The sequence below is a fragment of the Camelus ferus genome, chromosome 6, assembly GCF_009834535.1.
Source record: "Camelus ferus isolate YT-003-E chromosome 6, BCGSAC_Cfer_1.0, whole genome shotgun sequence".
NCBI lineage: Eukaryota > Metazoa > Chordata > Mammalia > Artiodactyla > Camelidae > Camelus > Camelus ferus.
In genome coordinates, this window is record NC_045701.1 from 85714319 (window position 1) to 85727373 (window position 13055).

Below are 13055 nucleotides of genomic sequence, written 5' to 3' on the forward strand. Positions count from 1 at the left end.
AATTCCGCGCAGCAGTCAGCACTGGAACGTCAGCTCCAGGAAGGCAGGAGGTGAGTGTTTTGTTCACCATTGTATTTATACTGACATACGGTAGGAGCTCGATAATATCCTTTACTCAAATATTCTTTCCTATTTTCTAATTTTTTATTGACGTCTAGTTGATTTACAATGCTGTGTTAGTCTCTGGCGTACAGCAAATTGATTTGGTTATACGCATACATATATACATTCTTTTTCATATTCTTTTCCATTATGGTTTATTATAGGATATTGATACAGTTCCCTGTGCTACACAGTAGGTCCTTGTTGTTTATCTATTTTATATGTAGTAGTTTGTATCTGCAAAGTCCAAACGCCTACTATATCCCTCTCTCACCCCATTTTCCCTTTGGTAACCATAAGATTGTTTCCCATGACTGTGAATCGGTTTCTCTTTCGTGGATAAGTTTGTTTGTATCATCTCTAGGTCCATGCATGTTGCTGCAAGGGGCATCATTTCATTCCTTTTTATGGCTGAGTAGTATTCCTATATATATATGTGTGTGTGTGTGTGTGGAGATATATATATATATATATATATATATATATATATATATATGTATATATATGTATCTTTTTTATCCAGTCATCTGTTGATGGACATTTAGTTTGCTTCCATGTCTGGGCTATTGTAAACAGTGCTGTTATGAACATTGAGGTGCAGGTATCTTTTCAAATTGGAGTTTTCTCTGAATATATGCCCAGGAGTGGGATTGCTGGGTCATATGTTAGCTCTATTTTTAGTTTTTTAAGGAATCTCAATACAGTTTACCATAGCAGCTGCACCAATTGACATCCCCACCCACAGTGTAGGAGGGCTCCCTTTTCTCCACACCCTCTCCAGCATTTATTATTTGGAGACTTTTTAACAATGGTTATTTTGACTGGTATGTAGTCAAAATGACTTGTAGTTTCAATTTTTATTTCTCTGATAATTAGCCATGTTGAGCATCTTTTCATGTGCCCATTGGCCATTTGAATGTCTTCTTTGGAGAAATGACTATTTAGGTCTTTTGCCTACTTTTTGATTGGGTGGTTTGTTTTTTTGTTACCGAGTTGTGTGAGCTGTTTGTATATTTTTGTACTTTAAAATTCTTTACTTAATTTTTAAGGATCATCAAGGTCTTAAAAAGAATAAGATTGGGGACGGATAGCTAAGAGGCTTGCACAGAGATTTGTGGGTAGCCCTTTTGGAGTGGATCTCGGGTGTAAGGGTGTGAGTGGGCTCTAGGAATGTTCACCAAAAGTCTGTCCATGCAGTAGAGGCTCCTGACCATCAGGTGAACAAGACAGTCCATCCTGTGGCTGTCATGTATCCTCTTTTCCCAGCTACCTTAGAGCCTGTTTATGAACAACGTGGGCATGGTGGCAGAGACAGGAGTGGTTAACCTTATAATCTAGCTTGCAGACTCCAGAATATCAAATCAAGATTGTGAATGAACTTGAGGAAAGCTGATGGAGCATAGAGATGGAAAACCGACGAGTGACACATTGCTCAGCAAGCAACTGTTTGTACAAGACGTGGCTGCATTAGATGGAGTGCAAGCTGATTGTTTCTGCTGCAGTTTTTGTTTGGACATTTAGATACAGAAATGGGGATGAGCACAGACGTTGTCTCCAAAGGTGTGGACTGCGGGGCAGCTAATGGAATTTGCTCATTCGTCACCCATTAAACTTCTTGTAAGATGCCTTTATGTAAGGCAGAAAGGGTAAAGCTGAAATGACATTTCCCGACTCCTTTGCTGCCGAGTTCTAGATGTGGCCCAGAGTTTGCCCCTTGGATTCTCCCGCACAGCTCTCAGTCTGGAAGGGAAGCACCCGAGGAGACAGCCTGACGTGGGGTGTCCGCTTTGCCTCTGAGGTTAGCCATGGAGACAAAGAGACCCTTCAGTCAGCGCTGTCCTGATCGGGCAGCTTCTTCCCGTGCTGAGGGCCTCCTTCTCCCTCACGGAAGAGGCAGAGTGGTCGTGGGGCCAGAGTTATTCCTGAAATCTCAGACTGCAGTCTTCTCCTCCAGTCTTTCCAACAGCTTTGTGAGCTACTGCACACTTCGTAGTAAGTCCTTTCCTCCTTGGACTAGTTAGAGTGGATTCTGTTGTCTGCAACTGAGCCCAGACTGATTCTAGCGCCTCCCCCAGCAAGTATCCCAGGACACCTGCAAGCACACAGGGGACACCCCGGACCCCTAGCAGTGGTGGCAGAGCAGTACTTTGGGGTCAATTAAGTATCCTAGAAACTCCAAGTTCAGATGGCTAAAACAAGCCACTGCTTATGCCTTGCATGACTGAGGAAGTAGCTGGGATGGGACTTGAAGAAATAGCTCCCAGTTGCGGCGTGTTTACTCTGTGCCGTGGACTGTGCAAGCTCTTAACAGTCTCATTCCTCCTCACAGCCACATCCCTCTGAGGTAAGAGTCATTGAGGAAGACCAAAGAACTCTCCCGTTGAATATCTCGGAGATGCGGTTGCTGGGAGCCAAACCTGGATCAGGCTGACTCCAATCCTGTTCCTCAGACAGATGTAGCCCCATTTTAAGGGGGCAAATTAAGGGCAGAAAAGAATGCTTATAAATTTTTTCCAAGACAATAAAGACCTACATTTAAAAAAATGGAAATTTTATTTTGGAATAATTTTAGAAAAGTTGCAAAAATAGCACAAATTTCCCATATGTCCTTCATCTGATCTCTTTGGATGCTGACATCTCACATCACCATGGGACATTGTCAAAGCCAAGACATCACTGATAAGACTACAGACTTCATTTGCGTTTCTTCGGGTCTTTGGCCAATGTCCTCTCTCATCCAGGGTGTGATCCAGGATCCCACGTTGAATTTAGCTTCTGGTTTTTTTTTTTTTTCCCTAAACTTTACTTCTCTTCTTGTCATCCCATCACCTCATTCTAAAACACAAGGGCCTCAATTATTTGCACATGGACGGGAGGACGGGAAATACATTCGCCGTGTGAGAGAGGCTGTGTTGCAGGACAATTTGGAACAATTTTCCTTGATGTCTGTCGGTAACGGAGCCCTCCTGTTAGAATTTGGCAGCAGAAGCCACGGTGAAGACCAAGTGGGAGTTGGGAGCAGGGAGCAGGGAGCAGGGTGCAAGCCGGAGGGCAACGCCGAACAAAATCCCAGCGATGGAAGCTCCCCAGCAAGTGGGTCCTATTGAACGTAATTGGGGGAAGCAGGGTGGAGGGAGGTCACCGCAGGAGCGGCTGGAGCCACAGTTGACGAGACGGTGACCGAAAAGGCCAAGGCCAAGTCACTGAATAACGTTCTCACCAAGGGGTTTCCACAAAACATGATGAATCTCTCCAATTAAACATGTCATGGCTGGGCTTGGAAGCCACAGATGAAAACAGAGGGAAAATAATTACTTCCATAGCGGGCCTGGTTGTGAAAAATAGAAAGCGCAGAATCATAAAAATGAGTTACTCACCCAGCCAGGAGTAGGAAAGAAAGCCCCATAAAGATTCACAAACGTGTGTGTGTGTTTCATGTAACTTTCACAGTGGGTTGGGCTCCCCAAAAGGTGCACAACTAAAACGGGGGAAGATGAATCTTGTTTTCCCCTGAAACAGCTTTAACACTGACGTTTCTGACCCCAGGTCTGATGCCTCGTTGTAGAAATAAACATGAACACCACGTGGAGTTACTATCAGTAATGCCCGGCACTCTCCCCCGTTACACGAACTAAGACTTCTTAAATTCAGCAATGCCGCGGCCACTTCCACATACACTCAAGGGGCAGAGGACCCCCCTACCCAGGCGAAGTTCTGTCTTCCTTCACAGGATGTGGAGGGAGGGGCCTCCGTGTCCCAGGCCACGTGATCACAAGGGTCTCTTTGAGGGAATGTGGTCTTACTCTGAGACTTCAGTCAGCTGGTCCTAGGATGCCTGGTAGACTCTTTTCTTCTAGTTGTAGAACCCTTGCAGCAAACAAATGTTCTTGCTGACGGAGCCCTGGCCTTTGTCACCAGCAGCTGTGGACATCAGCATCTCACCTGCTGTTCAGCAAGGCTGACCTCCTCCTAACAGAACAGACATGTCCATCCTTTGACCTTTGTCTGTAGAGCTGCTCCACCAAGTCAAAATCCCAGAGAGCGATTTCAACGGTGTTGAACGCCAGGACACGTACCGTGGAACCGGATCCCGAATCTAGAAGGTTCCACATCTTTCTCACTCACAGTTCTGGATGTCACTTAGATGAAGGCAGAGTCGAGGACCTCGCCTCTGCCTTTCACCAGCACTAAAGGCGTGAGGGGTTACAGACACATCACTTCTCCCCTGAGGGGTCCTTCCCTCTCTCCTCCCAAAAGGTGAGGAGGGTTTCTTAAGATAACAGATTAGAGAAAGTACTATATGCATTATTAAAACAATGGCAGTTTTTTTAAATTTGGGGAATGAATTATGCAAGAGGCAAAGCCTTTCCGTTTTAAATCCTTGTCTTGGAATGTGTATTAAACTGAAGTGCACACATCCACGCCTTCGTATGCAGGTTCTGGATGTAAATTTTCCTTTTCTGGGCAAGCCGGGGCCCTTGTTAGGAGCCTTCGTTAACTGGGTTCACTGGCCAGTTACTAGACCTTTCCACAAACATGGGATGTGCTGTTTCTCGTCTCCTGATTCTAGAAGTCTCTCTCCTGCCTGCAGCTTCCAATGCACTGGGGGTTGGGACACCAGATCCTGAAACCTAAGAACTGTTTGTTAAACAAACCGTCACTGGGGTTTTGCTCTGGGGAGCTGGGAGCAAAATGCTGGGAAGGCCCTCCTGTTACCTGACTGGTGCCTAACCTGCCGGGGCCGTCTCGCTGCTCAGAGTGCATCTTGGAATTTCCAAACTTTGCTTGGCCCACCCCCACCCCTGAGATTGCGACCTGGGAAGCCTGGGAGATGCTGGCCAAGTTTTTGAAGATGCTCCCCAGGCGACCCTGCTGTGCTCGCTGGACTGAGAGCCACTGCTGCCTTGGGTTCGACCTCTGAGTAAACCGGGCCCTGGTTCTGCCCAGAGTCAGAGCTGAACCATCAGTCAGCCGTAGCCACCTGGCGTCTTTCTCCTGATAACCTCTTCAGACAAACCCCTTTACCTCAGAAAAAGAATTTCCAAACCACACAATGCTCCATAGACCAAAATAGGTTTTTATTTCCAAACTTAAAGCAGATACATTTTAGAAAACATAAAGCCATGGCAAAGACCTCAAGCCCTTTGAGAACACGGCTACTTCCAACTTGAACAACAGGAAGGGGATGAAAACGTCATGTGACTTGAAAACAGAGCCCTGGGTAGAATGGGCCAGCGTGTCCCCACCCCCCCACCAGGCCCAGCAGGGAAGGCAGGGGCGGCACCGGTTCTGGACCTGATGTGACCCCAGATAACACACAGGCTCCAGGATGGTCATTTGCCGTCCACTCCGCTTGTCTTCCCAGGAAGCAGAGTTTATTGCAAATGCATGTTTTACAATCACAAATAACATGATGGGAGTGGCTCTGGTCCCAGGCCTATTGTTTACATAATAAAATGTTTAAACAATGAAGTTAGTTTGCTTTGGACAACAAAGCTCACACAGCATCTCCACACACACACACACACACACACACACACACACACACACTCCACCAGGCCATTGTCTGACTCACCCTGCACCGACTAGACCAGTCCAGCCACGTGAGTAGCCGATCAGCACCAGGCGAGTGTCACCAGGTCTTGGAGGGCAAAGATGCAGTGACTTTGCCCCCGTGGGCTTGACCGAAGGTAGAGTGAATACAGGAAGGTGGCCAATGCCTCCAGATGGGGTTCTGGGAAGATATGGGGCCCTCTGGTTCCCAGGCCTCCCTTGGGAGGGGAGACAGGAGAAACTGACACACGCATCAGGCTCACCTGCTTTGGGATGAGACTGCTGGGCTTTTGGGCTTGAGATGGAGGGGGCAGTGGTCATTCTTCTAAAGCTGGGCCTGAAAACTTGCATTTTTCTTGCTTCTGGCACCTCAGGTGCTCCACAAATTCTATGAACATCCCTAGTTTGTTTGTTTGTTTCTCTCTCTCTCTCTCTTTTGTTTTGATTCTGAATACATTTTTAAAAATCAGCCAATCCATTTATTGGTTAAAAATATGTTGCGCACATCAATAAGCAGGTTATTTCTACCCTTACATAAATGACTGTGTTGACCTTGTATACAGTCAAGTCTTGCCTCAAATGTTTTCGGGAAGAAAACATGGAATGAACATAAACAAGTAAACGAAGAGAATAAAGCTGACCCTTCCCCAGGGGAGTCCTACAGAATCAAACGTCAGTGAGAAGAGAATATAGAGCTGGCAATTCCTCCACAATATGTATTTAGATCATAAGAATTTCAAGAAATAGTGGCAGAGAGCAGAGAAATGGACAGAAACCAAGATATATGTATCTTCAAGTTGTTAAGTGATTTCCTTGCTTTTTAGCATCTTTGAACATCACTGGTTTCTAAAACACACAGACAGACACACAGAGCAAGAGAGAAATGGGCAAACTAGGACCCACTGAGCTAAGTCCTCCTCCGCCAGCCGGCTGGCCATGAGCGAGCGAGAGAAAGAGAGGGCTTTGTTTTCATACCAGCCTGAGGGAGTTTCCAGGCAGAGAGCTCAGGGGTCAACTGACCTTCCCTTGGTGCAAAGAACTGCAGGGGGGACAACCAATAGCTCCCATAAGAGGCAGAAAATGCTGGAATCGGAGGAAATGTAGTGGGTCCAGCATGGTCATCCTGAGGTACCCATAGACCATGGGCTGGTGGCCTCTGTTTTCCAGAAGCCCAGGGCTGGAAACGGGCAGCGCGGCTGTGCTTCTGGGTGGAGATGAGTGTGTAGTCACACACACACCAAAGTCACACAGAACTTCTCTGTCACTTCTTCCTCACTGGTAAAACTTCTAGAACATGCACGGCCCCTGCTCTGGAGAGCAAATGCCTCCTTTAAGCTGCAGTGGAGGGAGTCAGAGCTGCCCCACAGGCTGGGGCGTCACAAAGCCGACTCCGACGTCCCACAGCCCTGCGACAGGTGGTGTGTTTGTGCTTTTCCAGGGAAGGTAAGCGTCTGTCCCCTGGCCCCCAGCACTTCTCCCTGGTGTCGCCAGCTGCCTGGAGGAGGGGGCACCAGGGAGAAAGCCTGCGGGCCCTGCTCTGGGACGTCACCCTCAACCAGCCAACGAGCTACCAAAGTGGCAGCAGCCCAGGGCCTGGCAGGGAGAGAAAAACAGCCAGGCCTAAGCGTCCACAGAGAGGCCGGGAGCCCCTCATCTCGGTGTCCAAGTCGCAAATCGACCACCCGCCCACGAGCTGGTTGCTTTCAGGCAGGCTGCTAACCCTTCCTGTGCTCTGGTTTCAGAGTCTAAAGACATGACCAGGATTTCACGGCATAGGCTTTTGGAAGGAGTCAGGGCCACCTTGCAGGTCCTCAATTTGTTTCTTCCCTCCCATTTCCACCAGAACAAGAAGAGGGGCCGACAGCCTGTGTTTTGGTGGTTGAGCTCAGAGGTAAGCGTTCTCCAAAGGAAGCCTGGGACCCTTTGGGGAAGTGAGGTCCCTCTGTATGATTACTGTTCTCTGTCTGGACGAGGTGGTTGGGTACCAACCTGGAAGCAGTTGTGATGTTACCATGACAACCGTAAGGCAGGCACTGGAGGGTGCTCAATTGGCTGACTGCTTTTTAAGCCTGACTGTTTCTTTAACTGATCTCCTTTTAGACGGTGAGCTTTTGTCTTTTTAATTTCTTTTTAGAAATGAATTCCCCCTTTTTCTTATTTTGACATTCAGAAGGCCTTTCTCTTGTAATTGAAACTGAGGGAGAAATGATGGTTTAAGTCCTTCGAATCCGCTTCTCTGTTGGAGGCACCGTGAGCTCTGTCAGCTGGACGCTGGGAGCCGCCTCCCCGCGTGGGTTTGTCCCCCCATGTTCCCTTTCGAGGCCTCAGTGATCTGCTAGAAAGTGGGAGGTCAGCCTGGAAAAGCTCTGAGAGCCTTTCTTTCTAGGATTTGCACCCAGGAGTAACTCATGTTCCAGAAGAAATTAAAGCAAATATAAATTTCCTGGGCTGAAACCAAACACAAAAGTGTTAAACAAAACTTCTCCCTGGGCCTGCATGACCAGGAGTGGGGAAGGGACACCCTCTGGCCGAGCAGGGCACTTGATTTATTCGCTCATTCCCAACTCTTCCAAGAAGGTGGGCGCAGAAGTGTCCTGAGTGTGGAAGCAACAGCGGTGACACTCTGGGGAAGGGGAGGGCCTCCAGGACTCCAGGACCCCCATCACCAGGTGAGGCAGGTGGAGGGCAGTGGTGGAAGGTCATTCTCGCCCCTCAGTCCTGAACATCTCCAAGTTGCGGTGACAGAGTATGAGACCAAGACATGGAGGGTCAGGAGGACGAGGGCAGAGCCATCTAAGTGCCACTCCAGTCCGCTCTACCCCTCCTTCTTGCTAAGAGATGCCCATTTTGTTGGGGGACGTGCTCCCAGATCCCCATGCAGATGCAGAGGAACCATGTGACACAGTCCTGACCAGCGAGATGGTGACAGGAGTGTCTGGGTGGGTTTCTGGGAAAGCTCCTGTAAAGTAGGGCTTTTCAGCCAGCTCATTCCCCTTCTTCCGACCTGGAACCCAGATGACAAATCCGGAGGTGGAGCAAGCGTCTTGGGCCATGAGGAAAGCGTGAGGAGCCCTTGGCCCTGACATCCCTGAGCTGAGGGAACGATGCCGACCGCTGCCCAGCACTAGACGCCTCAGGATGAGGGAGGAGCAACGCCGCTGGTGCTCAAGTCAAAGTTGGTGGGAGGAGGGATTCTGACGCTTGTAGCTGAATCCAGGGATTGCCCCTCCAGACAGCAGCCCACCGTCATCTCCCCAGAATATCGAACGTGGCAAGTAGTCGGGGACGTGTCAGGGCTAATTTCCCCTTTGCCAGTGGCCAGGGGTGGGTGGCAGGGAACTCACCCACGGTCACACAGCTCTTAACAGGAGAGCTCCATCTCCACCTTGTTCAGCACTGAGCAGTGTCACTCTGTCACCCCGTGGGTGCAGAGATCTACCCCCACTTCTGGAACTAACTCCCTGAATTCACTGGGTGAGCAGGAGCTGTAGGGACCTCAGTTTCCTACCTGTAAAATGGGCATAAGATCGGAACAAGTCTATAAAGACATTGATAATTCAACATCTGCTCCATCCTGCTTCCCCTAAAAGTTCTATGTGGTAATTCAGCCCATTACCTGCTTTCTGGGGTTAGCTTGTCTCTCCCAGGTCCTAGACTAAGGGAAGTGATTTTTGATAGGGAACATCTTAATTAAAAGAAAAAAAAAAGAAAGGAGGAGGCCAGAACTGAGAGTTTTCTGAGGGGACTGGTATTAGGTACAAGGATGTCAAACAGGTTTTTCCTCACATGACAAGTGTGATTGGCTGGCTGTGGCTGCCTGGACTAGTTTTGAGAAGGACTGTGAGGTCTGCTGGGGCTGGAAAGAGGGAGGGGAAGAGCTCGGAGATCAATTACTAATGCCTGCCTTTGTGGATGCAGCCGTCGGGGTGGATGCCCAGGGACTTAATGCTGGGCCTGTGGTCACAGCTCACTGCCTCACCGCCTCTCTGTTGCTGACCCAGATGGGTGACGATCACATTGGGGTAAGAGCAGCAAGGGGCGCCCCCACCCCATTCGCTGAGTGTCCATGAGAGAGGGAACGTGGGGCATGATCCCGACTGGGCCAGGGACACAAGAGACGCGCTGGAGGTCACCGTGCTGCCACCAGCGTGTGACATTCAGATAACAGACTTTAAAGGAAGCCGCAGTCGTCTCAGGATTCACTGAGCAGGCAGGGACCTCTCCCCACCCCCACTTCCCCCAGGCATGGCCACTCTGGGGGTCAGGTGTCCCTCATCAGGGGAGCAAGAGGCAGCTAAGGTGGGTGAGCTGCAGCCTTGATCATGCTCACTCGTGTTTCCCTCTGCTCCTGCCCTCCCGCCCTCCCCCCTCCTCCCTCTCTTTCTCTCCCTGCTTCTCCCCCCTGTCTCTCTCTCTCTCTCTCTCCCCCGCTGTCTCTCTCTCTCTCACATGCAGACACACACACACACACACACACCTGGGCACAGCAGTGATGTTCCCTTCTTACCACCTCTCTCCCTCTGGGGGTCAGAGGGAAAATAAACACACAGGGGTCCCACCGGGACACCCTTTCCACAAGGCGCTTTAAAGCCCTTCGTGGTTGGTGCTCAGGAAGCTAGAAAGGAAGCCATAAAAGTTGTAATCGTCTGCACCCACTTTCAGCAAAGGAGATTACACAGTCAGTGGTGGCTATAGTGTATCATAGCTGTATTTATATGAAAGTAATGAAAAAATCAATTCTCTTTTTTTTAAAAAAAATTATGCAAACAAGCAGACTCTAGGGCATCATTGTCAAAGTTTAAAAAAATATAGTCACCCCCACCCGCCAGCCCACACGTGACAATGACAATGTCTCCCTCCCCAACACACAGGACACGTGACACAACTGCCTTCACCTCAAACAGCTCTTTGTTTCTGAGGTCACCTACAGGGGGGTGGCATTGTCCTGCGCAGGGCGCCGCCTGGGGGCAGCAGTGAGTGACCAAGATGGGCTCCAGCCATGCTGTTTCTCGCTGTGTGGCCACGGGTGTTACTTCCCCTGTCCGGGCCTCCACCTGCTCACCACGAAGTGGGAGAGCGGGAGTGGAGATGTTCGAAGGCCCTGGCCACACCGCTGACCTTCTAGGGCTGGACCAACACAACCCAGTGAGCGTCTGGGCTTGGCTGCCTGGGCCTGAGGTCGTGGTTCACGCAGCCCCTGATTTTCCAGTAAAGCGGTCAGTCACCTGCAGAGAATGGCCTGGTGGTTTGGTTTCTAAACATCTTGAGAAAAGCGTGCTTTCTGAGTCAGCACCAAGAGCCCTTCTCGGCAACACTGTTTTCCTGCCCGGTGAGCACCCAGCAAGCGTCCAGCTCTTCCCAGTCACAGGGAGGCCGGGGTCCCGCGCTGAGAGCTCTGCCCAGGCCGGGCCTGTGCCAGGAAGGAGGGGTCCGGGCGCTGCAGAGAGCAGTGGGGAGGGGCAAGGCGCTGGGGGGCTGGACCCTCTTGGGTCTTCAGTTTCCCCTCTGATTAAAGGCCTTTCTTGGTCTGAGGATCCCCTCTTTGGTCTTTGTGTAGCTGAACAGACAAAAATCAATTTGCAAAGAGTGGGCACCGAGCATTTTTAAAAAGGGAAACTTAGTGCTGATTTAGGGAAAATCTGATCCAGCTGTGAAGCACTTAGGAACGGCTTCAGAATTCCCTGGGGAGAAAGGGACATATTTCCAGCCTCAGGGCCCAGCATAGCATCGGCCCGGCCCCTTCCCAGGTGGTGGGTGGGCCGGAGTGCAGAGCCCCTGCAGAGGAGCCTGGTGTGGGGCGCATGGACCCTGGGTCCCTTGTGGGCACGTGTGTGGGACATTCTTGACCCAGAGGACCAGCTCTCTCCAAAGTCCTTTCTGGAAGGCGGAGGGAGTGTGCCTCAGACAGGCTGAGCTCCACGGCTGAACTGTCACCTCTGTCTTGGACCCTCGATCCCTGGTCCCTGGTGTGGCAGGTGCTCCCCTCCGTTCCTTAAGCCTGAGTCGTAGGTGGTGAAAAACTCAGCCCAAGGAACACTGCTTCCCTGGCACTGTCAGGGGCACGCTACACGCGGAGCGTGCTCCCCGTCCTGCACGGGAAACTTAACAGCAGGCTTTCTCTCCTTGGTTTGCTCCCTGAACAGGGCAGAGAACACACGGAGCACGAGCTGAGCATTTCCTGAAGGCCCAGTGCCCCGACCGCGACCTCCATCGCTGGCCTGGGCTGTCAGGGCTCCTGCACGCACGTCCCCGTCCTGCTCTGCTTGCTCAGCTCTGGGTCTGCTCACTGTGGTTCTTCTTTTTCTCCCTTAATTTCATTCTGTCACTTGCCACTTTTCACTGCTGCCACTGGGCCTGCCCGGGATCAGCACCATTTCTGCTTCTGATCCACAGCACCCGGTCTGCCGTCATCCCAAAGCCTAGACGAGCCTGGCTGTTCTCACTGTGCGGAAAGCAGGAGCCCCTGGGCTCCGAGCGAGGGCCTGCGCTGTTCTTCCACGCTGACAGCTCGGAGGCCTCTACGTGAACATCTGGGTCTGGGGCTTGGCTTCTGGGTAGGAGGGGGCCATAAAAGTGACATGTTATGGTTCCTGCTTTCCAGGGCTGACTGCAGACCGAGGCAAAAATGCCACACGAATCCCACTGGACACTGCAAACTGCTAGGAGTTTCTCCAACTAGAAAGAGAGGTCATATATATATGGAGCTATAAATCCTGAGCACTGACATACAGAGCAGATAAAAAAGCTGGCCATTACTCTCATAGTACACATTTAGTATAAACAGACTAAGACAACACTGTATAAAAAGTAATATTGTTTTGGGAACGTCGATACAGTATTTACACGGATGCAGCTCTGCCAGCTCTGGCCTGCCCCGGTTTCCAGTTTCCTCGGCATCCTCCTGAGGAGCCCTGGCTGATGGAAGTTTGGAGAAGAAAGTCCCCTGTGTGCCCGCAGTGGGCTAGGTGGGCGGGGGGCCGTCGTAGCGGAGCATGAGCATGAAGGAGCGGGCAAAGTTGTTGGCCAGGGTGCAGCTGCGGTCCTCTTCCCCGACGGGCAGCAGGAAGAGCAGCAGCAGGAAGCAGAGCAGGAGCAGCTGCAGCGGGAGTGCCACGCAGCACGCCTTCCGGCAGAGGGAGCGCAGCCCTCGCCTCCGCCGCACCTGCGGAACCAAGCAGGAGACGTGAGTCTCGGGAGGGGAGGGTGGAGCGATGGCAGGAGCTGCAGCAGCTCTGGTGGACTCTCCCACTGCACAGGCCTCAGTTTTCCCATCTGTGAAGTGGGACTAATGTCAGTTCAGCTGCAAAGATCTCTGGTTTCCTCAAACCACTCAAGGCATGAACGGAGAAGGGGGAAGTTACAGGCTGTGTCACTTAAGACATAAAGCCGAATGAGCATAC

General features: G+C 50.7%; 1 protein-coding gene across 1 annotated transcript in view; it reads right to left on the minus strand.

Annotated features, from left to right (window-relative positions):
- Nucleotides 1-10338: 10338 nt before the first annotated feature.
- SYNE3 (spectrin repeat containing nuclear envelope family member 3) overlaps nucleotides 10339-13055 on the minus strand; it is a 90147-nt gene continuing 87430 nt past the window's right edge. Inside the window, exon 18 of the mRNA XM_032482575.1 lies at nucleotides 10339-12817. Within this exon, the coding sequence (XP_032338466.1) occupies nucleotides 12617-12817 (201 nt within the window). The 3' untranslated portion in view covers nucleotides 10339-12616. The remainder of the gene's footprint in view (nucleotides 12818-13055) is intronic.